Genomic DNA, 25,412 nt, shown 5'->3' with positions numbered 1-25,412 from the left:
CTCACGCACTGTTGGTGGTATATATATGCGCGCACGCTCGCGCAGACACACAATGGAATATCAGTCATACAAAAAATGAAATCTTGCCATTTGCAACAACATGGATGAACCCGGAGGGTATTATGCTAAGTGAAATAAGACAGAGAGAGATAAGTATCATGTTTTGGAACATGGCGGAATCTGAAAAACAAAAATAAATTGACTTTTGTTTTTCTAAGATTTTATTTATTTATGAGAGAGACACAGAGAGAGGTAGAAACAGGCTCCCTATAGGGAGCCTGATGCAGGACTCAATCCCAGGACCCCGGGATCATGACCTGAGCCAAACAAAGGTAGATGCTCAACCACTGAGCCATAGGCACCCCAAAAATAAACAGACTCAAAATCAGAGAATAAACTGGCAGTTGCCAGAGGGGAAGTAGGTAGGAGGATGGGTAAAATAGTTGAAAGGGATTAAGAGGTACAAACTTCCAGTTATAAAATAAAATTACAGAGACAAGAAGTGAGCATAGGGAATATAGTTAATAATACTGTAATAACGTTGTATGGTGACTACACTTACCATGGTCAGCACCAAGTTATGTATATAATTGCCAAATCACTATGTTGTACACCTGAAACTAGTGACCCATTTTATGTCAATTATTTCAAGAATAATTTTTAAGAATTTGTCTTTTTTTAAGATTTTATTTATTCATTAGAGAGAGAGAGAAAGAGAGAGAGAGAGAGAGAGAGAGAGAGAGGCAGAGACACAGGCAGAGGGAGAAGCAGGCTCCATGCAGGGAGCCCGACATGGGACTCGATCCTGGGACTCCAGGACCACGCCCTGGGCTGAAGGCGGTGCTAAACCAGTGAGCCACTCGGGCTGCCCAAGAATAATTTTTTTCTAAAAAGATCTCTCTAGATCCTTTTTAGAGAGAGAGACAATAGAAGCAGAAATGCTTAACGTAAGGCCATTGCATCTGAAACAAGGTTTTGGCAGTGGGATGCCAGGAGTGGGGTGGCGAGGGGTGGTTAAAGGGCAGGGGTGAATATATTTAAGAAAAATCATGAACAGTGCTTGGAAAGTGGGGAAAGGAAGCTCTTCAACGATATTCTTAATTGTTTGGACAGCTGCATGTGTTTACAGTTCCCTGGCACATGAAGCAGAGGACAGGAATACTGGAATGCATCCACGCATGTTGAGAAAGATGATGGCTCCAGTCCTGAAATGCTGTGTGTAACTAATCTAAGGGACATCTAGGTGGAGATACACATCTGGGGTCAGGAGAAAAGTCTCTAGAGAAAGAAAAAGAGATTTTTAGCTTAATGAACCTGTGGGTACATTTGAAAACATGATTGTGAGTGAAATCACTCAAGTAGAGTAGGAAGAGTAAGAGAAAAAATGCACATAGCAGGGGACAGAATCCAGGGAACTGGAACTGGATATTTAAAGGACTCGTAAAGGGCAGCCTGGGTGGCTCAGTGGTTTAGCACTACCTTCTGCCCAGGGTGTGATCCTGGAGCCCCGGAATTGAGTCCCACATCAGGCTCCCTGCATGGGGCCTGCTTCTCCCTCTGCCTGTGTCTCTTCCTCTTGGTCTCTCATGAATAAATAAAATCTTTTAAAAAATAAAAAAATAAAGGACTCGCAGAGATTTAAAAAAAAAATCCAGATTGAGAAGAGTTCAGAAATAACAGGAAGACCAGGAAAGCAGTGTCATAAAAACCAAGTGAGGAAGAAGCTTTGAGAAGGATGGTGTCACCTACACCAAATGCCAATAGAAGTCAAATGTCCATTGGATTTGAGCACAAAGATGCATGAGACAATTTTACTGGGGCAGTGAACACGGAAGCTGGATTTCAGTGGGTGGGGTTTACAAGTGAAAAGGAAAAAGAGACCATGAGTGGAGCCCATTCTTGCTAGATGCTTGGCTAAAAACTGGAAAAAAGAGCTAGAAAGAAAATCAGAGGTAAGAGAGTTTTTACTGTTGTTTGCTTCAGGACGTGGACATATTGAATAGGTTTGTGTTAAGGGGAAGGAGCTAGGGAATGGAGAAAGCTGGATCATGTAGGAAAAGAAGGGGTGACCCCATGGAGCAAGTTCTTAGAGGTAGGAAGTTAATGGGATTCAGAAAACAGGGGCCAGGTGAGAGGCAGGAGAGGAGAAATGAGCCCCTGAGAGAAAGGGCTCCTTATGGGGGGGGGGGTTGGGGAAGAGGTAAGAAGGAATATAACCCAGGTGGGTGTATGGGGAGAGAGTGGGGGGCAAAGAGCTCTCCTTAGCAGTAACCACTCTCTTTGTGAAGACACCAAGACATCTCCAGAGAAGAGGGTGTAAGATCATGCAGGGGCAAAGGTGAGTGAGTCTGGAATGATAACTGAGGAGACCAGGACGTGTGTGTGAGCATTGCTAAGCAGCCCTGAGGGTGCATTTAGGGCTGGATGTTTTCAAAGTGGGGGGGGGTGGACACCCATTCATGCTGCTTTGTGAGGATCAGCATAACTCAGGAGCCCAGTTTCATGGAAGGAAGAGGTAAAGCAGAGTTGACTCTGTGCTTGTGAGTCTGCCAAAGGAAAGGGGAGAGGGAGCTGGGGGGGGGGGAGAGTAGTATGGAAAACAAGTGGGGGTGAGCAGGGCCTCCTGGCGCCTGAAGAATGTAGAGGAGACCGCAACAGTGATCAGAACAGGATGGGTAGCAGGGCTTTTCTTCCCTGCATTTGCCTCAGTTAACAATGAGGTCCTTATTTGATTATTGTTCTCCTCCAGTTGGAACAGGTTCTGAGCAAGAAGAGACCGTGTCTCTGGCCCACGACCGCATCTCAGTGCCTTGCATGGTCCCTAGGGCATAGCAGGTGCTAATGAAATCTTTGTGGGATGTGTAATGACAGAGCCAGAAGCTCTGGGAGACACTGGATTATGGTTAGAAAGGCATTTGGACAATCTCCCAGGTGAATATTCCCCAGGGATAACTGGACCCAAGGCAGAGTGGCCAAAGTAGAGTAGGGACCGAGAACCAGAGGTGAAGAGGTGAACACACACGTGCGCGGGAGCCTCTGGGCCTCAGTTATGGAATTGCAGAGCTTAGAGGTGGTCCCCTCAGGGTGCCGCGACATGACAGTCAGGGACAGGAGAGAATGAGCAACTCAACAGGAGGTGGTCTCTGCAGACAAGAGCAAAAGTGTGACTTGTGGTGGACAAGGGCAGAATGGAAAATGTTGGTGGGAAAGTCATCAGAGCCACGGTGACCTACCTGGGAGGCATAGAGCAGAAGAGAGAAGAGAGAACAAAGGGGTGGAGGAGGTTGGAGAGGAGGGGGATGACCGGCCAAAATGAACTCAGCTCACATTTCTGACCACAGCTCTGTCCAGAGAGGATTTGAGTGCTGAGATTGATGGGGGAGGCTGTACCAGCTGCTTGCATCTGGCTCTGGTGCCGGCTGGAGGGAGTGTTTGCTCAAACCAGGAGCAAGCCACGGGAGCGGCCACCCAGGCCAAAGTGATCACCGTGAAAGGAAATATTCTGTTCATGGGCACATCTCAATTTTAGGGAGAAATTCACTGAAAATCAGTTATGGCACAATTGCTTCTTTTCAAAATTCCTCTGCAAATACTTTTCCTTCCACACGAGTGTTCTGCATCAGGTCCACCTTTGCTATTAGCACATAATCAAGTTTATGGTCCAACTGGTCAATCTCTGCAAACATCTGGGTAAAAAGGTGAGCATCATAGCATGATTTGCGATAAGCCTGTGACCCAGTTCGTTGTAAGCGTTTTATTCTCAGGATTATTTTTTTATTCTAATTGCAAGTTATTTTCATTACTTCTAGATTGATGCTAAGGATTTTTTTTTTAAACCAAAGAACCAGCTTTTGGATTCAGCACCACCTTTTCCCATTTACCAATTTATGAATTTCTGCTTTTTATCTGTGTTTCATTTCTTACTTCTGCTTTTCTTTGGCTTCTTTTCTTATTCTCTATTGTTCAGTTTTTTGAGTTGAATATTTAGTTCTTTCTATTTTTGATTAAGTAGTTAGACTATAAGTTTTCTCATGAGCTCTGCTTTATCTATATTCTATAGGTTTCATTATTGTTGGTTCCTAGAAATTTTACAATTTGATTTCCATGCCTTCTTTTTATACCAAGAACATTTAATAAAGTGCTTTTAAAATTCTTTAGTGGAAAATTCCAAACATACCCAGAAGTAGAGAGAATAGTATAATGAATTCCTATATACTCACCACCCAGCTTCAACAGCAATCAGTATCTGACCAATCTTGGCTCATCTTAACCCAATCCCAGACATCTTATCATTTCCTCTTTAAGTATTTCAATATGTAAATAGATTTTTAATCTCCTACTGGAAGAGACATTTTGTTTCTGGCTTTATTAATGTCTGATTTTATTATGTGATGATCATTGAATGTTTTCTGTACTGTTTATATTCTTGGAAAATCTGTAATTGACAAATATTACCCAGACACTTAGGAAGAAGGTCCATTTTCTGTTCCCAAGATATGAATTCGATCTCCCTCAACAGCTCTTCCTCACTCAATGTCACAGACTAGAAGTAGGAAATGTAGACTTCTCTTTATATTGCTTATAATTCCCACTTTACGGATGGAGGTGCTGTAAGACTCAGTTTGTGAATCCCCCTTGCTATTTTATCTCCTTGTACCTGTTAGTATTACACAGTGCCTGTCGGGAAGGGGGAGGACCTGAATCCCATCCTGTTGGATACTAAGACTAAGCTCTCTACTTTCTTTTGTCTTTGCTTGTTACACCATAGCCTATCTTCGGTTTTCAGATTTGATCACAAGGTTCTCCCAAACACCTTACACCTTATCCTATTAGGCCTAAGCAGTCCTATCAGTCAAGGTTCTTGGTTGCAAGCAATAGAATCCACTGGAGTGTTTAAACAGAAAATAAACTTGTTGGGACGCCCGGGGGGCTCAGTGGTTGAGCGTCTGTCTTTGACTCAGGTCACAATCCCGGGGTCCTGGGATCGAGTCCGCATGGGGCTCCCCGCAGGGAGCCGGCTTCTCCTTCTGCCTGTGTCTCTGCCTCTCTCTGTGTCTCCCATGAATAAACAAATAAAATATTTATTTAAAAAAAATTTGTCGGGATCCCTGGGTGGCGCAGCGGTTTGACGCCTGCCTTTGGCCCAGGGCGCGATCCTGGAGACCCGGGATCGAATCCCATGTCGGGCTCCTGGTGCATGGAGCCTGCTTCTCCCTCTGCCTGTGTCTCTGCCTCTCTCTCTCTCTCTCTCTCTCTCTCTCTCTCTCTGTGTGTGTGTGTGACTATCATAAAAAAAAATTGTCAAAGGATAGAAGGTAGCTTACAGTGTTTCCAGGAGCAGCAGAGAATTGGGGGGGGGGGGAGTCTGCAGCCGGGAACCACAGCCACTCACCCCACAGGCCTTCTCTCACACCTCGCAGCCACTGAGGGAAGGTGCAGGTCCCACCACGACAGTGAACACTGGAGGACCCTATCGGGGCCTCTGACACTGCTATTCTGAACGCTGTGTGTCCATCCACCACCACAAGCCCCCCTTTCCAGAAAGACACTCCAGTCAGCTTTCTTTTCTTAGATTGTCTTCTTCCAAATAAAAGTCTGACTGGCAGATTCTAGGTCAGTTTTTGTGCCCAGACTTCAAGGGAAACTGGGACACTGAGTTCTGGTTTCTACCTCCAGGCAAAGAAGTCCTAATGCAGAGATTCCCCCCACATAGGAAAGGCCTTATTTGCCACAAATATGGTAAGTGCCTTTTGCAGCAGGGTCACAGAAGAAACGTACAGATAGACATTCACTCCTAATTAAAATAGTTCAAGAATCTAGAATCAAGTATTCCCCTGACACCATGTTGGATGTAGTTGCTTTTTGAATGCATCCAAGATGTTTTCTAAAAATGTTCCTATCTTTATAAAAAATAATGTGATCCTAAGTTTGGCCTTTCCCTTCTTGCTCCTTGTTTCTGTATCTGAAGCTCTACACTAGGCTTATGTCTTCCTACCCCAGATACTAGAATCTTCTGATGGCTCTCTGCCTTTTCCTTTTCCTTTCTCCCCACTATCCTATATCCCGTCCATTCTCAATTCCAACATTATGCATTGGTGGCCTACCTTCAGGGTCCAAGCTTTGTATCATCTCATGGTACTTCCTCATTCAGCAAACACACGCTGTGTGACTACATGTGTGCTGTGTGCCATGCTAGGCAATTTGCTTGGCTTCAGGGATTCAAGTATGAGTAAAATAATGCCTAATTCTCAGAGCCTCTCAATCTAGTGGAGAAACAGTCAACCACGTAGGAAAATACAACATAATTCAAGGTGCTCTCACTACAGCACATGGGAGAAATACCCAAACCAGCTCTGTGGTCAGAGGTCATTTAGGGAGGCTCCTGGAAGAGGCTCCTGAACAGGGTCATGAAAGATAAACTGAATTTACCCAGGAAAAGGGGGGTGCTGGAAACACAAGAGACCGCAGGGAGAGGCAGGCACAGGGGCGCTTAGCGCTCTGAGGAAACACTGCGGGTGCTTTAACACAGGACTGTAGGCTGCCTGAAATAATGCAGCAGAAGACTGGTACCTTAGAGCAGGATAGGACATATTGAGGAGTTGGGATGCTTTTCTCAAAGCCAATGGGAGGCAACTGAAGGATTTTTGCATTTTAGAAAGACGGACCTAGCACCAGTAGACATAGAACGCACTGGGGGAGCTTGCTGGCGGCAAGCAAAATGTCACGAGGCTATTGCCAAAACCCAAGAGGAAAACCCATGAGGCAGTAATGATAGTAGCTGTGGGGATCCTGAGAGGGACTGGAGAGGTGTCAAGATGAAATCAGCAGGACTCAGAGGCTGTGGGAGCAAAGCTAGACTCACAGACGACCCCACATTCCCATGTTCCTTGGGTGAAGGAATTCTAAAGCAAGGTTATGAGAAGCAAATTTAGGGGAAGAGGGCAGAGTGTTGTTTTGAGTATCACAAGTTTGGGACAGCCAAGGAGTGATGGAACAAGAATCTGGAAGCCAGAGAGATGCCCCAGGGGAGGCCTGAGAAACAGTGCTTCTCAACCTTGGGTGCACACTGCCAACATTTGGAAAGCTCTGAAAAATACTGATGCCTGGGCCCTGGGCCTGGAGCTTCTGATGGAATACCAAGCCTGGGTTACAACCGGCAGCCAGGCTTGAGACCTCCTGGCACAGAGAGGAGGGTACAGAGCCTGCAGGATGGCCCTCCCCTCTCTACCCCTACCAGCCAGGTGACCCATCCTTAGTTTCCTCCTCCAGAAAATGAAGATTATAACACTTCAAAGAACTGAAAATAGCAAATCAAACAATATGTGTAAAGCTCCTAATACCATTCCTGGCACATACAACATACCAGACAAGGATTCACTGCCCGAGTCTGGGGAAGGGCATACTCTTGGCCTGCATTCCCAAAGAGAATGGGGCTTTCTGTTTGGTGGGAAGGGAAAGGAGGACTCACCCCAACCTGTCACAAACAGAGGGACTCCCCCTTGGTGTGCACACAACCTGGTGGCTCACACAACAGTCTTCAGGACTTACTGCAAGATATGGGAGGCAGCCAGATGTCTCAACACTTGAAGCAGGACCCTGGCAGCTAGGACTCTCAGTAAAGTACACAACATTGAGGTGCAACAAAATGTTCAGGTGCTGGGCAAAATATTCAGGAAGCACCACTGTGTGCCAGGCACGTGTCTACTAGGCATTCCTTTATTCCATAACCAACGTGACAGAGTCCCTATGTGTGCCAAATGCCACACTAAATTCTGGGGAGATTGTAATAAACCAGAAAGAGACAATCTAGAGCCCTGCGGCAAACAGCCCCTTCTCCTTAACGTCTGTCTCCGCCCACCCCGGCATCCCCACAGCCACTGCCTTCGTCACTCTGTCACTTGTCTCATGGATTTCAGTAAGAACCCCTCACTCTGTTCCCCATCACCAGTAACAAGCTTCTCCGAGTCACTTTACACTCAGATTACAGATTATTTATCGAATAATCAGTCAAAAAATGCAATTACACAACAATGGGATTATGTGTCACAAGTACAGGATGCTGGGACTACATATTAAGGGCTTCACCCAAATACAGAAGCCAGAAAGGCTTCCCTTGGAAGTGACAGCCAACCAGAGAGGAGGGGTGAGGAGACTTGCCCCCTCTCCCCATGGCTCCTCAATACCTCCATGCCCTGCTTCATACGCTCCCTCAGCCTCGACTGCCCCACAGCCTGGTTCTCCAGGTGCTCCACTCATCCTTGGTCAACCCAAACCCACGTCCTCCTTGGGGGTCTCTCCTGACCACACTCTGCTCTCCAACCCCCCCCCTTGTGTGTCCACTGTCCGCCATCACTAGGTACCATCAGACCTCCAATCCTTCACTGCAAGGGATTCTCTCAGGGACCTGGCTGAGTCTCTTGGGTCTGTTGATCGCTCTACCCAGCAGCTAACACGATTCTGGGAGTACTGATCAGGATTCAGAGAAACAGGACCAAGAGGGTGTGTATGTATGTGTGTGTACAAGGGAGAAAGAGACAGAGAAAGATTTTTAAGGAATTGGCCCATGCAATCATGGTCGACAAGTCCCAACTCTACAAAGTGGAGAGCCAGGACCAGAACCCAGGTCACCTGGCAGGAGAGCTCTGCCAACAGCTGTGCCAAAAACACTCCAATGAGGACTGGCTGAGAAGTCATACAAGGCCCCTTGTGGGAGAACTGACTTCTCTGCAAGCTGCACTTCAGAGAAGCCACGTCCCACTCTAGCAGGCAGAGAAACCCCACTTATGGGACGCCTGGGTGGTTCAGGGGTTGGGCGCGATCCTGGAGTTCGAGCATCGGGTCCCGCATCAGGCCCCCTGCATGGAGCCTGCTTCTCCCTCTGCCTGTGTCTCTGCCTCTCTCTCTAGGTCTCTCATGAATAAATAAATAAAATCTTAAAAAAAAGAAAGAAAAAAATAAACTCCCTTTCTGCTAGAAGGCAAAGAATTCAGAAGCATTCCAAGCTGTAGTGCCAGGATCCAGGTGCCTACTCTTCCTCCAGGCAGCATGAGACCTCCAGCAGCTGTACCATCATCACCTCTGGGTCGTGTTTCTGGTGTGAGGGGTGCCACGCTAAGCTCCACATTGCAGACTTCATCTTGACCTTCCAGCTCCTGAGCAAATATAAACAAGTTCACCAACACACCTTCCTTCCTTTTGGCCTCCCTTCTTTCAATATTTATTTGAATACTTTCTCCATGCCAGGCCCTGGGTCAGATGTTAGGAACGTAAAGATGAAGAAGGCAGGGTCCCGGCCTCGGAGAGCTCACATGCAGCAGCATGGTGAGGCTATGACAGGGCTCCTTGCGGGGGCAAACCTGCCCTCTTGCCTTCCCTTCACACCCAACCGGTCTCCCTGGGCAGCCTATTGTACGTGCTGACTGTTCACTACTGTTCACCCCAACTCATACAGAAAAATACTGTAGCCAGAGAGATGAGGCACCCTGGCAAGACATAGCCTGTACCCAAACAGCAAGTCCAAGGCAGACAGACTCATTTCTTTCTAAGCCTGCAGCCCACAAAGGTCAACCCTCCTCTTAGAAGCTGTTGAATAGTTCTGACCACTAGAGGGCACCAGCTAACCCCCGAACTGTCCAAACTTGCCCAGCTCTGGGTCACTAAGCTCCCAGGTCCCTAATACTAATACCGTTTATCTTTTTTCAAAATGAGTCTTGCAAATCAAGTAAACTTTAAACTGATCACACAGACTTTATTCTTGAGCCAATAAGGAGGTAAGGGGAGAGGGAATCAACTATCCTAATAGAAAGAAAAAAGGCCACACATTGACTAATTGAGAAATACATCAGAACCTATGACAAAGGATTTTTTTAAAACCTATGCTCATGGGACACCTGGGTGGCTCAGTGGTTGAGCGTCTGCCTTCCGCCCAGGGCATGATCCTGGAGTCCTGGTATCGAATCCTGCATCAGGCTCCCTGCATGGGGACTGCTTCTCCCTCTGCCTGTGTCTCTACCTCTCTCTCTGGGTCTCTCATGAATAAAGAAATAAAATCTTAAAAAAAAAAAAAGATGCTCATTATCCTAAGCATCTGATAACCACAACATCATAACCTCACATTATTGACAAGCCATTGTACAGCAACGGTATCCAAATAAAGGCCAGATTATGGACCAGGGCATCAAAAATCAAAGAGACAGATCCAAACACATGGTGTTTGAAAACCAAACCATGGGGGGAAACAAATTTTTTTTTTTGAGTAGACTCACATCCAACATGGAGTCCAACGTGGAACTTGAACTCGACCCTGAGATTAAGACCTGAGCTGAGATCAAGAGTCGGACACCTAACTAACTGAGCTACCCAGGCACCCCAGATAGTCTCTCTCATGGACCTCAGGCTGTGCCTTGTCAAAAAGCTTTTGGTGTATAAAAGAGCTCAGGAACATTGCTGTATAACTGGAGTATCAGAAATGTGGAGATTAAGAGTGAGAGAGAAAACGAATTGAAGTATCTGAGGATTATGGGTAACTTGTACCTTTGGGGGATGTAAGAGGGAGAATAAATCTACAAGGTCTCTGGGCATGTTGAGAAGAACTGCCTTCCAGCTTGGTGAAGTAGCAGCTACATTTGGCTGTTGGAGGGTGGGGGTGAGTTTCTTAGCTGAGAAGTCTTCTTCTGTGACTTCTGAGCTCAATGGGCTCAAGGCAATGGTGGTGGTTATGTATTCAGCTCTACCATTTAATGGTTCTAAGCCCCTGGGTCAAGTGTCCTTGAAATCCCCACACCTCGGCAAATAAACATGCTACTCATTGCATTGTGGGGATTAAATGAGCAAAGATCTGCATAGCGCTTAGTGCAAGGAAGGAGAGGGATGCTGGCTAAGAGGTGACCATTATTATTATTAGCCTAGGAGAAAGAAAAGCAGGACACCACCCACCACTGCCCTCTGCAGGGTGCCAGTGGCCTGGGCTCTGCGTGGGTCTGTGCTACACAGATACACCTCATGCCCCCACTCCCTCCAGCCCCCGTAGTTTATGAGGACTGTCTTTACAGGTATGTGGTCTGAATTCATCACCGGATATCCTCACAATGCTCCTTTTTGGAGTATTTCCTTCTGGAACCATCTGCACCTTGGCTCCTAGGAATCCTAGCACTTTCTGAGCTCTTCTTCCTTTCCAATGACCCCTTCCTGGTTGGTGGCCTTCTCCCTCTCTGTGCCCATGAGCATCCCCCAGGATTCTGTCCTTGGCCCCCTCCCCTTCTCCTTTAAGCTCTTAAGTGATTTCATCCACTGTAACTGTCTGTGGGTCCTTGTACACTGACACTGACCTTCTTCATCTCTAACCTGCAGTTTCCTATCTTATCTTCCAGGCACCCAGTTACAGGTGTTTATATGAGCTTTAGGATTTATATGCCCCAAATTAATCAGCCATCTTCTCCTAGCCACCTGCCCTGTATCCATGGCTCCCTTACATTCTTCTCTTATTGCTACTATCAGTGGAGTCTCCGTGTAGTGAATTCCCCAAACCAGAAACCCAGCAATGATCTTCCCCATTCTTCTCCTGCCATGTTGCATCCTTCTCCAGGTCCTGCTGGATCTGCTCTCTCAAACATCTTCAGCCACCTCTAACTCTCATGCGGAACCTCAGCATCTTTACTTCAGCCTCTGACAAACATTCTACTACTTTGTGCCCAGTCTGCCCCCCACCAAGGACTGCCTCTCCACTCATTTCCTACCTCAGCCCTCCTCGCAGTGCATGAGCTAGTAAGACTACATTGTGTTTCCCAAAACCAGAAAGCCATTCCATGCCTCCGTGCCCTTCTCTGTGCCACCCCTTTTACTAAGGGCAGCCTTCCCACCTGACTTTGCCCGGCTACCTCCTACTCGCTGCAGTGGGTTGAACTTCTCAAAAGTTAATGCCCAACCAGATTTGCGGTTATTACATTATTTGGCAAAAGGGTCTTTGCACATATAATTAAGGATCTTGAGATGAGATTATCCTGGATTATCCAGGTGTGGCCCCTAAATCCAATGACAAATGTCCTAATAAGACGAGGAGAGTCATGTGGACAGCCACATGAAGACAGAGGCAAAGACCCAAGTTATGTTGCCCCAAACAAAGGAGCACCTGTTCCACCCGGAGATGGAAGAGACAAGGAACAAAATCTCCTCTAGAGTCCTCAGGGGGCCCATGGCCCTGATGACACCTCAATTTTGGACTTCTAGCTTCCAAAACTTAGGAAAATTAATTTCCATTGTTTCAAGTTACCACGTTTGTGGCAGCCCTAGGAAACAACACACCCAACTCATCATTCAGAACTCAGTTCACTAATCATCTCCTTCAGAAAGTCCTCTCTGAGCTCTTCTTACCACCACCTGCCTCCTGCCAGCTTGCATCAGATTCCCTTCCTGGGTCTGTCTCACTCAATAAACTCCTGAAAGGCAGCAACCGGGAGCTGATCCCCATTGTCATAAGAGGGCTCAGCACTGTTCCAGGAAGACAGCAGGTGCCCCACCAGACCAACCCATGAGGATGTCAGCCCATGCACACCCCCTAGGGCCTGGGCATTGCGGCAGGAACTTCACAAACATTACCTCGCTGAGTCATCTCAATAAGCCTAGGAAGCGGGTATCAACTCTGTTTCATGGATGCAGACACCGGGGTGCAGCAACTTGCCCAAGACCTTCACATAAGCAGAGTTAGGATGTACATCCAAGATCTCCTCAGATCACAGGTCCTACTGTGCAGGGGTACAGCATTCCCAAAAGACCTGCGGCCAACTAGGCGAAGGATGCTGGAGAAGTCGGGGGGGGGGGGAGAAAGATTGAGCCTTAATTAGCTAGGTTTGAGACAGAGCCATTGTGTGTGCACACCAGCAAGTATGATAACAAAGGCTTAGGTTAGAAACTAAAGATGGCTTAACTCATAATGTGGCCTAAATGTATCACAGCAGCTTTAATCCTGAGCCAGGAGTTTGGTGATGAGAAAGGGCTAAGAAAAGATGAAGAGGGAACAGGGAAGAAAGACAGGAAGGAGAAGGGATCGCTCTGCTAAGTTTGGAAACAGAGCATGCTTTTCCCTCACCTTCCACCCCACTTCCTGTGGGCCACGCCTCTGCCCCCGCTGGTGGCCTTGTTCTCAGGGCATCAGTGCCTAGTGGGTCTGAGCTCCCACTATGGCACTGCACCAGGTACCGACCTGAGGCTAACTGACATCCTGCCACCACCACCACCCCCCCCCCGGCCCAAGACATCACGTCTAATTCCTGGAGCCTGGGAATATCACACACAAAAAGGACTTTGTATATTTGATTAAGCTAAGGATCCTAAGAAAGGGAGATTGACCAGGTGGTCTGAAACACAAGCACCAGGATCTTTCGGAGTGAGGGGCTGGAGGGAGAAGAGAAGGCGGTGTGACCCCAGAGGCACATTGGAGAAATGCAGACACAAGCCAAGGAGTGCTGGAGCCAGGAGGCTGGAAGGCCAAGAAACAAGTTCTGCTCTAGGCCCTCCAGGGGGAGTGTGGCCCTGCTGAACAGGCAAATTACAAATGAGGGTCTGTCCCTAAGAAGGACAGCTCTTTTCACACGTGGGAACCTATAGATTCTTCAAAGAACCCTACATTTGTTCCAAGGGACTCCGATGTCACCCCATCCAGTGCGTAGCATGCAGTGAATGCCAGATCTGGTGGTGAATGAATGAAGAGGACAGGGAGCAAGGGGAGGAACTGGGCTGTCACCTGCAGGCACAGATCCGGTGACCCATTCATCAGACCTCTGCTATTTGATTACAGCCCATAGGGAAGTGTTATTCCTTGTAATTTCCTTTTCTCCCCACCTGGAGTCTTTCCCCCATGTTCTGTCATGTATTATAATTTACAATAATTTCCTATTTTCAGTAATGTGTATCTCTAGTTTTCTGTGCAAATTTAGCCTGAAGAGCAGCTGAAATCTTTATGCTAAAGAAAGAGTCAAGGTTATGAGCCAAAGTTCCTCAGTCATAACTTCGGGAAGGCCACTCAAGTTAACCAGGAGCAAAAAGCTATAATTATCAACCCAAAAGAAAGCCAGTTGCCTAGAAAAAGCAAAGCCCATACTGGACACCATTCACAGCATCTCCAATATACTTTTCTAAGCCATGTTAACATTAAAAAAGGGAAAACAGCAGCCTCATCTATCCTGCAATCTCCCCAAAAGTATTATCCTCCATAATTATATTTATACTTCTCTGAGTTCTTGTAGGTCTTTTAAGTCTGAAAATAACCGGTAAAATAAGACAATATGGGGTCCCGTGAGAGACTGCCTATAGAATCAGCTCTAGCATTGATGCCAGAATAATCCCCAGGGCTCCTCTCCCAGTTTTGCTTCATTCAACAAAACAATGTTGAAAACCCACATCTGAAGTCATCTACTACTTTCAAGTACTACAGAGACAAGTAGGAAATAAATCATCGCATATAGGAGACAGTACTTAAGGGAAGTACTGCAAATACCCTATAGAATATGTGAACAAGCAGAGCCACAAAGCCCCCTCAGTTCCTAGGAAACCTTTCAATCTATGCAATTAATTAGTACCACCTAGGAGAGCCTGGAAGTCCCCTCTGCCTTTGCCCTCCTGCTGCCAACTGGGGTGGCATTCCTACCTGGGATTTATTCGCCCATCAGATAACCATCAGTTGTTAAACACCAAATGGTGGCCTCCAACTTCTGCTAGAGCAGTGTTTCTGGAACTCTGATGTACACTGGAGTCCACTGAGGATCTTGTTCAAATGCAGATCCGGATTAATTAGATAAGAGGCAGAGCCTGAGGTTCCGCATTTCTTAAGGAGCTCCCAGGTGGTGAGGACACTGCTGGGGTGAGAAGCACAGGTGAGTAGCAAGACATTAGAGCACTTTTTGCCCCCCACTTAAAACAAAAACAAACCAACTTCTGAAGGCATCAGATTCTAGTAGCAGGAGTGTGAGGTGTCAAGGTTTCCGTGAGGGCAGAGAAGCTGAAAAGCATTTGGATAAAGGGTGGTGCTTATTAAAGCAAGTGTGGTTTCAGAGCTGCTGCCCTGTTCAGCAAAGGCTGTCAGGTACTATATCTAAAAACAGAAAGCCCAATGTGGGACTCAATCCCAGGACCCCGGGATCAGGCCCTGAGCTGAAGGCAGACACTCAACCACTGAGCCACCCAGGTGCCCCTGGACCTCCTCATCTTCACCCGGCTGCACCAACAGGGACCATCCCTGCCACACACTTCCTGTTGACCTCATCATTGAGTTGAGAATACTGTTGGTGATCAGAGTGGGTGAGGAATCAGGGATGCCGAGGAAGGAAAAGTCCAGAGAAATTGCCAGCCCGATACGATGCCTGGTACACGTCTGCTAGAAGAGGCTGTGATAGTGACGGTTGCATTGAGGCTAGTGGACTGGAGCCATCAGTAGGATACTCTCTTCTTTCTTAGAGTACAAGCCCTTGGGCCACGTCCTTTTCTGCCTGGGATGTCCAGCTTCTGGCTCCTAGCAGTGCTCACAACATGCTATTATCACGGGACTCGTGAGAAGCAGGAGCCCGTAAAGGAGGCTCACAAACGCAGCTGAGGCCTCTGACAACAATCACACCAGCCCAAGGCAACAGGATACCCCACAAAATGCTTGCTGGCGCCACATCAGTGTCCCTGACTAGGCTCTTCTGCAAAATGACAGAGCAAGCTGAAGCAGTTGGCCCTGGAGGTCACAGAGTAAATCAAGAAGTAGGATCACAGTGTGACAGCAGCTTGCTGTGCACTACTAGGCAATGTCAGGTCTCCTCCTTGCTTCTGATTGTCCCAGAGTAAAATGATGTGTGGACTTGATGGTCTTTTAGGCTCCTTTCAGAGGAAGCCGACTGCCATCCCACATTCTGTGACGCTCCTCGCTTCAGAAATAGAGCCTAGGAATTCAACTCCCTCCATACCTTGTCCTGCTGGTACCAGAGAAGTGCAGGGGGTCAGCCAGAGCTGTTTCCTCCACCCTCTGACAAGACTCAGGTTTTCCCACTTGATTAAATTCCCAGTCCCATTAGTGCAACTAGGAAAACCTGCTCTGGGTATTCAAGGTGACAGCTGGAGGGAGAGCTCTGAAGTCACCCAGAACACTTTGTCTTAGAGCAATTCAGCTGAGATTACCAAATATTCACTACATTTTTCTTTTTCAATTACTTCTTCTTCCCCTTCCCCTTTATAAATCCATAAATCCTCAGTTTCTGGAATTGCAAAGAAACGCTCCCACCCCCAAAATCCATCTTTTTCAGTGTTTGGAAGCTACAGGTCACTTCTATAAAGGAAAAAAGAAAAAGAAAAAGAGAGAAAGCAATATTTGCAACAATAACATAGGTATTCTGTTGGTGATTGCGGTATTCTCCAACAAAGGTCTTTAGATACCAGGAGTCTAAGTGCAGATCAATATTTAATTAGAATTGTCTAATTTCTGAGTCTTCCTAGTTTTGCTTTGATGCTGGTTGTTGAATCATTTGAAATGACTCTGATGTTAAGAGGCTTCTGCACGTGGGACGCCTGGCTGGCTCAGCGGTTAAGTGTCTGGCGTGATCCTGTAGGTGATCCTGGAGTCCCGGATCGAGTCCCCACATTGGGCTCCCTGCATGGAGCCTGCTTATCCCTCTGACTGTGTCTCTCATGAATAGTCTTAAAAAGAAAAAAAAGAGGGCCTTCTTCAGTCTCCCACACAGAGAGGACCCAGCTGGCCAGCAAGCACCGGATAATGTCACACCTGCAAGAGGGGGCATCTAAGGCCCCAGTCATTTGTCCAGTTTGGGTCAACTTAACAAAGCTCTCAGGAGGAAGTACTGTGGCCTTTTCAGGAGAGTTAAAGCTTTCCTAGAGATGAGAAAGAAAATATGGAATGAATGAAAATATCACACAACAGCACAAACCCCACAGAACACTGCATGAAGTCCACTGCAAAAGAGACTTCTGGGCAAAATGAAGTCATTAATTGAGTCCCTGTCTTATTTTAGGTGCCTTGTTTATATTTATTTACTTTATTTCAGTGGCCACCTTGTGACCTTGTAAATACATTAATTATTCCCATTTTACAGAAGAGGACACTGAGGCCCAGTCCAGAGTCTGGCCCAGCTGGTAGGGGTGGAGCTGAGATGTGAATGACCCTTGGGCTCCAGCATCCACAGCTCAAGACTCTGCTTGGTTCTATGTGGAAACTAGGTCAAGATCCGGGCACACCTGACCGCCATCCTGCAGAGAAGGATTCAGGAAAAGATGGCCATGAGGGCCCCGGGGTGCCCCCACTTTCTGGGAGTGTGATTGGAGCCTCCAGGCTGGGTCGGAGTACAAGTCTGCCTCACCTGAATCGGGTGAGGCGTGGTCCCCCTCTCCCAGAAAGAGCTGCTGCGGCTGGAGGGCTTGGTGAGGAAGGCGCCTGTACCCCACCTCCAGCCACCTACCCACCTTCACTTGGACCCCCCGCCTAGCCACATGCGGGTACTTACCGCCCTGGGCAAGCCCTGGAGCCCAGCTCTGCGAGCAAACACGAGAAATTAAACAGTTTGCACAGGATGAGATTTGGCCCATGGAAGGTGCCTGCAGCTGGTGGTTAACACCAGCAGTAAGAGGATCAACGCCGAGTCCCCGGGCTTAAAAGGGGGGGTGGGGTGAGAAGTGTGCGCGCTCCCTTTTACCCATTCACGTTAGTTAATTTGGATGATAAGGGTTGGTGTTTAATCCCTTTGTGTGCGAGTGAATATACTGAAATCGACAACCCCTGAGAGGGCACCCGGGCTGGCAGAGCGACCTGCGGGAGAGTGCGGGTCGTGTCCAATCTGGCGTGAAGCAGAAAAGAAACGTCCCGAGGAGACTGAAAGGCAGACGGAGAGGGACACCCTAGGGGTGCGTGGTGCCCTGCAAGCCCCACACCTCCCAGGCCGCGGCGGGTGGGCCGCTGTCTTCCCCGAGGCCCCGCACCCCAGGCCTGCCTCTGCGCCCTAGGAGCCCCCTGGGTCCCACAAGCCGGCGGGGCCCCTCCCTAGCCACCCCTGGCGAGGACTCCCGACACCCAGAGGGAGAGTCCGGGCCCTGCCACGGCCGAGCGAGGTGGAGAGTTGAGGTGCAAAAGGCGGGGTGCAAAAGGGAGGGGCAAATATCCAAAGGGATGTCCCGGTGGTTCTCAGATGGAACAGATCAGAAAAAAAGGGGAGAGCTCGGTGGCTCCCAGGGCAGGTCGTAAAACAAAAACCATTTTTATAGCTTCCATCTGCAAGAGAGCTCAGGCCCCAGCCGAACCCCGCACGCCCGGAGCCCCCCGAGCGCGGGTGGGAGGCTGCAACCGCGAGCGGAGCCCCGCGGGCGGGGGAGGAGGCCCCCCGACCCGGGCCCGGCTGCCCGCAGGGGCGCAGGAGGCCGAGAGAGTTCCCAGCCGCCGCCGCCCCCCTCCTTCCCCTCGGGCCCGTCCAGCAAACCTCTTCCCCGGTTTCTGTTCGTGCCTTCCCTCCCTCCTCCTCCCCCGATATATTCGCTCTCTAAAACCATAAAAAAGAGATCAACTTCCCTAACTTCACGGAGCCCTTTTCAGTGACAAATATTGATGCCCAAAGTGTCTGCGCTCTCCCGCCCCCAAACGTTAAGAAAAGGCGCCCGCGAAAGGGGGACATAAAAAGTTAACAATGCTGTGAAAATATGTTTGCAGAAAATAGACAATCGTTGGATTAAACGTATTCAAGTATGAAATAATGCCTTTTTGTGTCAAAACTTGGGCGATGGGCGGGTACAAAAGTTCCCTGTGGCAGCTACTTGCTCCCTTTGTGAGCCGTGCGCTTTGGCGTCTCCACTTGGGCGCATTACTCAGAGCACTCTAAGCGCGATTGTTTCTCCCTTTCTAATGACATTTACCGGATCAAAACATGCTGTTAATTCGATCAGAAGGCTTCACCCTCCCTGACAAAGCCACAATAATTTCTCCTGAAGTTTGTTAAATTGACCAAAATTAGGCAAATGAATAGGGGTCTGTAGGCGCCCCCTCTCGCAGGTGACGTCGTATAATGCTCGCCTGGGCCAGCTGCATTCCCCCTTTTCTTTTCGGCCCACTCCTCTCCGTGTTCACCCCCCCAATCCTCCGACCCCCCCCTTCACACACACACACATGCACACGCACACACACACACACACACACATACACACACGCCTGCCTGTCTCTCCTCCCCCACCCTCTGGCATTATTAAAATTTAGCCCCAATGAAACTATTCATACTTTTCAATGGACATTTTCGTATAGGATAATAGGCTACAAATTGAGCCTCTTCCCCCCGCGAGGAGAGAGCCCGAGGAGGGGGGAGAAAAGAAAGCCACAGCGACGTGGTCAGGGAGCAAGGGGGGAGCGTCGCGTGCCAAAGACCCGCGGGAGGGGCGAGGCGAGGCGGGAGCCTCGTGTGCCAGCCGCAGCCCCACACCTGCCGGGATGTCCGGACAAATAAAGCGGTGTAAACAAAAAGGGGGGAGATGGACGTGTCACCAAGTCGTGTGAGAAAAGCCTGGGAACAAACGGGGCGCCTCCGTCTCCAAGAGCTCTCCCTTGAGCCCGGCGGAACAGCCTATTAAAGGCTTACTTAATTACTTTAATGACTCTGGACAGGCTTTAAAACGCACTCGGCGCTGGGACTGCGGGCTTGCTGGGATTTGTAAACAGGCAATCGTGTGAGACTCAGCGGTGGGACTAAAGGAGGCGACACTGTTTTGTGCGGGTCCTCGCCCCCCGGTGCCCGCGGCCGCTGCGCCCCGGCGCCCTGCGCCTGCTGCAGGCGCCCGCACGCCCGCCGGCCCCGGTTTACCGCCTCCTTTTCCCGCCGGGGCTGTTGCCATGCAAATGCTACTCCCCCCGCCGATCACGTGTCCTTTGAAGGGCCACGTGGATTAACAAAGCTGATCTGCCCCCAGCTCGCCCCCCTCGGCTGCTAATTTTTTTTTTCTCTTAAACTTCTTTAAAACTGATCTTGAATGCATACATCCCCCAAACGCAGCTCCCCTAATCCTATGGAATAATTCAACTCGTGAATGCACTTGCAGCCCTAGATGACCGCTTTATAAGGCGGCCCCTCGGAGTTGGGAGGCTGCAGTCTACCTGGGACGCCCGAGGAGGCACACGAGGCGGAAAGGGCACGGGTGCCTCGCGCCACCGCCTCCCCCGAGGGCGCGTCCTGACCAGGATGTCAGACAGGCTCAAGGAACGCAAAGTGAGTCCGCTGAGCCCAGGCGGCCCTTGCGCCCCGACCGCGGGGGGCGTCCGACTCCCCGAGCCGCCCCCTGGCGGGCCCGACGTCGGGGACGCGGCACACGGGACTGTCGTGCGGAGGAATCTCGAGGGGCTGGGGGGAGGGAAAGCGGCTGGAGAGACGCGAGGCTCCTCCACGCGGGGGAGCCCACGCCCGAGGCTGCTCCGCCACCTCCCCGGCGGCCTGGCGCTCGGCTGGACGGCCCGGCCCGAGCGGGCCGAGGGGCTGGAAGAGGAGCGCACCGGCCGGGGCGTGGGAGGCCGGGGCCCCTGGGACCCTCGCGGGGAGGGGCCGGCCCCGGGCGGCGTGGGGGGCTGGGACGACGGTGGACACGCAGCCACGGCCGTGCCTTTGACGACGCCCTGGGCAAAACTATCCTAAACGTACGAACCTCTGTTCGCAGAGAACCCCTGTTTCCCACAAAGTCATAGAAAAGCGGAGGAGGGACCGGATCAACCGCTGCTTGAACGAGCTGGGCAAGACGGTGCCCATGGCCCTGGCGAAGCAGGTAACGTCAGAGGCCGCGCCCGCAGGCCCGGGCGCGGGGCTCCTCGGCTGCCACCCCCGCAGGGGTGCAGGGAGCGCGGAGACGGCGAGCGCCTCCCCTGCGGGCTCGCGTCCCCGGGGCCCGGGCCCCTGGCGCCTGGCGCGGGCCTCGGCAGCGCCCTGCCCGCCGCTCCGCGCACAACCGCGCCCCCGGCCTGCCCGGCTCGGCTCGCGCCCGGAGGGTCGCTGCGAGGAGCCCCTGCTCCTTCTTGCAGAGTTCCGGGAAGCTGGAGAAGGCGGAGATCCTCGAGATGACCGTCCAGTACCTGAGAGCCCTGCACTCCGCCGATTTTCCCCGGGGAAGGGAAAAAGGTGGGCAACGGGGAACCCGGGCAGGGAGAGGCTTGGGGTGGGGTGGGGGTGGGGGGTGGGAGCGAAGGCCTTCCCGGGATACGGCCGGAGGCGGGGGCGGGCCGTGGGGGTGGGGGCGCTGGAGGGCAGGTCGTGGGGGTGCTGGCTGCGTCGCCTCCTCAGGTGGGGAAGGGGGTGGCGCCAGGCTCTTAAGGAAAAGGGGGTCGCCTGCTTGCGCTTTTCCCGTCTCCGGGTAAGAGAGCACAGGCCTCGAGCGGGGGCTTTGGCCCGGGAGCGTGATGGGCGGCACCCGCCTGGGGGCCCCGGTGGAGAAGGGGCTGCTCACGGTTCTCGCCTCCCCGCCGCGGGTTCCCTCGCCCCCCAGCAGAGCTGCTAGCGGAGTTCGCCAACTACTTCCACTACGGCTACCACGAGTGCATGAAGAACCTGGTGCACTACCTCACCACCGTGGAGCGGATGGAGACCAAGGACACCAAGTACGCGCGCATCCTCGCCTTCCTGCAGTCCAAGGCCCGCTTGGGCGCCGAGCCCGCCTTCCAGCCGCTGGGTTCGCTCCCGGAGCCGGATTTCTCCCATCAGCTGCACCCGGCGGGGCCCGAGCTCGCGGCCCACAGCCCCAGGGAGGCGTCCGTGTTCCCGCAGGGCGCCGCCCCCGGGCCCTTCCCCTGGCCGCACGGCCCGGCCCGCAGCCCCGCGCTGCCCTACCTGCCCAGCGCGCCCGTGCCGCTCCCGAGCCCCGCGCAGCCGCACAGCCCCTTCCTGGCGCCCGTGCAGGGGCTGGACCGCCACTACCTGAACCTGATCGGCCACGCCCACCCCAACGCCCTCAACCTGCACCCGCCCCAGCACCCCCCGGTGCTCTGACGCCTCCTCGCCCGCCGGATCTCTCCGAGCGTCGGGCGCTGCCTACGGGAAATACTGCATACTGTACAGGTGTAAATACGGCGCCGACAAAACGGCTGGGTGGGAGAGGGCCAAGAGCAAATTGGTCTCCCGCAATCCCACCCCCCACCCCCCACCCCCCGACCCCCGGCAATAAACGTTTTCTGATAAAGCCCCAAGAGCTGGATTTCTTTGTTACCTTCCGCTCCTCCACAACCACCCCTGCAGGTGCCGAGGGCGCAGCAAGCCGGAAAGGGCCCAGGTGACGACCTTCAGGGCCCGGGGGCGCGGGGACGAGGGGGGCGCTGCGGGGTGTGCGGAGGAGGAGGGAGGGACCCCGGGATGGAGCGGGGTGTCGTGGCTCCCGGAGGAGCAGACCCTCGCCCGACCCGGGCGCACCTTGGGCATTTGCCCCTGAGCCCGGAGCGCGCGGAGACCCGGGCCCCGCACCTCCGAAAATGCAAATCGAGGACCCGCCCCCAGCGGGCCCGAGCGGACCCCGGCCGCATGGGCCCGGGGCGCCCCGCCTGCCGCCGAGAGGAGCCGGGGGTCGCGCGCGCCCCGCGCACCGGCGGCCTGGAGAGCCGCGCCCCTCGGGCCCGCGGGCTGCGGGACTCGGTTCCCAGCCTGAACACGTCTCCGGAGGAAGGAGGGAGAGGAAGGGCCCCCCGAGGTGTGGCTCAAGGCGACGTCCGACGAGGTTTGCTACTGGAGGATGACAGGACTCGGCGCCGCCGGGGGGCTCGGGGAAGCTGGCCTTGCCTCCTGCGCGCACCTGGGCTCCGCGTCGGGGACGCTAGGCCGCCGGGTGGGGACACGCGCTCCCCAGGGGCCGCTCCCCCTGCGGACGCCCCCGCCCAACGCTGGCGCGGGGTCCGGGTGCCCAGGCCCGCCGAGAGAAAGCCTCCCTCTCCCCCTTCCCCGGGGGGAGCCAGGGTGGACTTTAACCTTCTCCACCCAGAACGTCGGGAGGAAAAGTTTTCAGCGTCCAGGGGACACTTGGTCAGTGATCTTTAGGAGATGAGGGTGTTCGAGTCCTACCGGACCCGCGCCCTCCCCACGACACAGCGGTACATTTAATAGCAAACCAAAATCATGTTTTTCTAAGACGCAAACAACAAAAAGAGCCTGCTATTGTTTTATGTAAACAGGTAAAATGAACAAGGTATCCAGCCGGCTAAAGTGTTTGTTGGAGATTTACAGTTTTCTCCTTCATTGATTTTTCCCCCCTCTTTCTTCCTATATTTCCTTTTTCCTAGCTTTGGTGCTCTTTAAATAAATAATATGAAATCATGTAGCAGATTTTCCTGTTTCCAGAGACCGGTTTAACTTAACGGTAATGATGTGTCTTCTCCTGGATTAGCTGGAGGACAATATATTAACTTATTCCATTTCTGTGGACAGGGTTTAAGGGAGCTCTGACCTAGACTATTTACTGAGGTCAAGGAATAGGATGACCTGCAATTTGTAAACCATCAAACTTGATTATGCAGGCTTGCACAATTGATTAAGCCAAAACACACACACACACACACACACACACACACACACACACGGACAACCACCACCACCAAGCAAAAAATAAACCCTCTTCATTACATCACCCATAAAGTGAAATCTAAATGTGCATTGAGGGGGCAGGGGAAAATCTATAAAGTTTAGGAAAGGTCTTGCAAATAAGGAGTTCTTGCCCTAACATATACCTCACGTCACTACAATACTTATCTATAAAATGTGAGAGGCAAATACCTCCTCCCCTCATGAACTGACATAGCTGGAGCCTGAAAGCAAATGTCAGGCCAGGAGGCCTTCCGATTCACAAATATACATTGCGTAGTATGGGATGGAGGCGAATTATGCAGAAATGGGAGAATGCATGGTGCCTATTATTGGAACACATGTCTTACACCCATTTTCATCAGCGCTGGATACAGAATATGAAGAAGGCCTTTCAGGCTTTTTTACTCTGAGCATTAAGCCAATCTGAATTCCCTTTGGCAGTGAAGCATTAAAGATATAGTGTTACCCTGGAAATATAAATTATTAATATATTCAGCATTTTTGTCACTTCTCAACTGTTAACCAAATTAGACAAAACTTTCTTTTACTAAGTAGATTTTCTCTTTGGGATTAGCTTTGGGAATGCACAGGGCCACCACAGTAAAAACTTTGGTCATTTACATATAATTTTGCAAACTTCCACTGGCCCATGACAGTCTTTGTACCTCAAATGTTGGTATTCTTGATTTTTTTTTTCTTTCTCATTTAACTGTGGAGAATAAAACCCTGCTTTGGATTTACAATGACTTTAGGATAAAAGTCTCCCTCCCCTTTCTCTTCCTCCCCCTTTCTGTTTGTGTGTGTGTGTGTCTGTGTGTGTTGTGTCTTTTTCTGAAACCTTCATCCAAAGTTCCAATTCTCCAGGCTTGGCCAAAAGTCAAACTTGGAATAGTCTGACTTTGCAAAAGATTAAAAATGTCACTACAAAATGGAATTGATTCAAATCAGATTGTGACTTTAAAGTGTTCTTTCCTGCACTTTCTCTGACAACACATTACTCCCAGCCTCCCTGTCCCCAACCCTCCCCTTCTCCCCCCTCAGTCTGAGTCTCTTATGCCCAATCCCTCCACTCTTTCTTTTAAGTAAGTTGTATAGTAATGGTTTCCAAGAGAGGCTCAACCAAACCCAGAAATAACAAAAAACAAAAAACAGTGGGTTTGGCTGGAGGTGACCCATTGTGATGCCTCTGAAAGGGGCAACCTCTTGTTTCTTGGGCTTCATCCTTGAGTGGGCAAGAATAAAAATAATCATCCCCATGAAATCAAAGGTTTTCTCCAGAGGCTTGAGGAACAAAGCTGAGGGCTGGTGCTTTGGGTCGGTCCCTGTGGCTCTGTAGGGTAGAACCAGGAGCTTCCAGCCGCCCCCACCGAAAGGGTGGTAATACAGAGCTCACTTGTGCTTCCAAGCGTTATTGAACACACACAGTCCTTGTACCAGTGGGGGCCCTCCAGTCTGGGCTGCTAGATACCAGGCAAGAAAGCTGGAGGAGAAGCTATGAAAGAGCTTCACTGACCCTACGGAGGTATGGGATTCCTAGGAACCTGGCAATGGGCCTGTGCATTCGGAAACACATCGGAAAGGTGACATGCGGCATTTAGTAGGTGCTCAATAAACATTTGTCAAATAACTAAATGAACTGCCTGACGGTGCTGACCCTCTTGGAATTCTGCATCTCCCCTAGACCTCTCATTTCTGGAACCCCAGGCCCCTACCTACTTCAGCAGAGACCAGAAAGTACTGGTATACACAACCGGAAATATGTGATGTAACCTACATACATTCTGACAATTGTCAGGCATAGCAATGGCTCTGCCTTTGCCTAGAAATTCCACCTGGTGGTCTGGCAGCAGGAGA

General features: G+C 50.8%; 1 protein-coding gene and 1 long non-coding RNA gene across 5 annotated transcripts in view; one reads left to right on the top strand and one right to left on the bottom strand.

Annotated features, from left to right (window-relative positions):
• LOC129503575 (uncharacterized) overlaps nt 1–21,893 on the bottom strand; it is a 31,426-nt gene extending 9,533 nt beyond the window's left edge. Inside the window, exons 1-4 of one of the 3 annotated variants that reach the window (XR_008663197.1) lie at nt 21,822–21,893; nt 14,642–16,857; nt 12,595–12,794; nt 5,334–9,152 (exon numbers count right to left, since the gene is read on the bottom strand). This is a non-coding gene — a long non-coding RNA (uncharacterized LOC129503575). Of the gene's footprint in view, nt 1–5,333; nt 9,153–12,594; nt 12,795–14,641; nt 16,858–21,821 lie in introns of those variants that run through there. The other 2 variants (XR_008663195.1, XR_008663196.1) reach the window with 2 other exon arrangements.
• On the top strand, nt 19,806–22,128 carry HELT (helt bHLH transcription factor). 2 transcript variants are annotated; one of them, XM_055315746.1, is made up of 4 exons: nt 19,806–20,219; nt 20,662–20,766; nt 21,020–21,116; nt 21,481–22,128. In XM_055315746.1, exons 1-4 carry the CDS (start codon nt 20,193–20,195, stop codon nt 21,978–21,980), a joined length of 729 nt encoding a protein of 242 aa, XP_055171721.1. In that variant the 5' UTR covers nt 19,806–20,192; the 3' UTR covers nt 21,981–22,128. The 2 variants fall into 2 exon arrangements, with proteins under 2 accessions (XP_055171721.1, XP_055171723.1); XM_055315748.1 differs by having other exon boundaries at nt 19,819–20,219; nt 21,484–22,128.
• Nucleotides 22,129–25,412: the final 3,284 nt, after the last annotated feature.

This window comes from Nyctereutes procyonoides, unplaced genomic scaffold (genome assembly GCF_905146905.1).
Source record: "Nyctereutes procyonoides isolate TBG_1078 unplaced genomic scaffold, NYPRO_anot_genome, whole genome shotgun sequence".
NCBI classification, from domain to species: domain Eukaryota; kingdom Metazoa; phylum Chordata; class Mammalia; order Carnivora; family Canidae; genus Nyctereutes; species Nyctereutes procyonoides.
Note: the sequence above shows the minus strand (reverse complement) of the source record. Positions and strands in the feature narration are given on the sequence as shown.

Excerpts from the sequence above, each read along its gene's own strand:
- HELT (XM_055315746.1), top strand. The coding sequence starts at position 20,193 with ATGTCAGACAGGCTCAAGGAACGCAAA. Across the intron at positions 20,220-20,661 it reads ACAGGCTCAAGGAACGCAAA|AGAACCCCTGTTTCCCACAA; the intron begins GTGAGTCCGCTG and ends CTCTGTTCGCAG. Across the intron at positions 21,117-21,480 it reads TCCCCGGGGAAGGGAAAAAG|CAGAGCTGCTAGCGGAGTTC; the intron begins GTGGGCAACGGG and ends CTCGCCCCCCAG.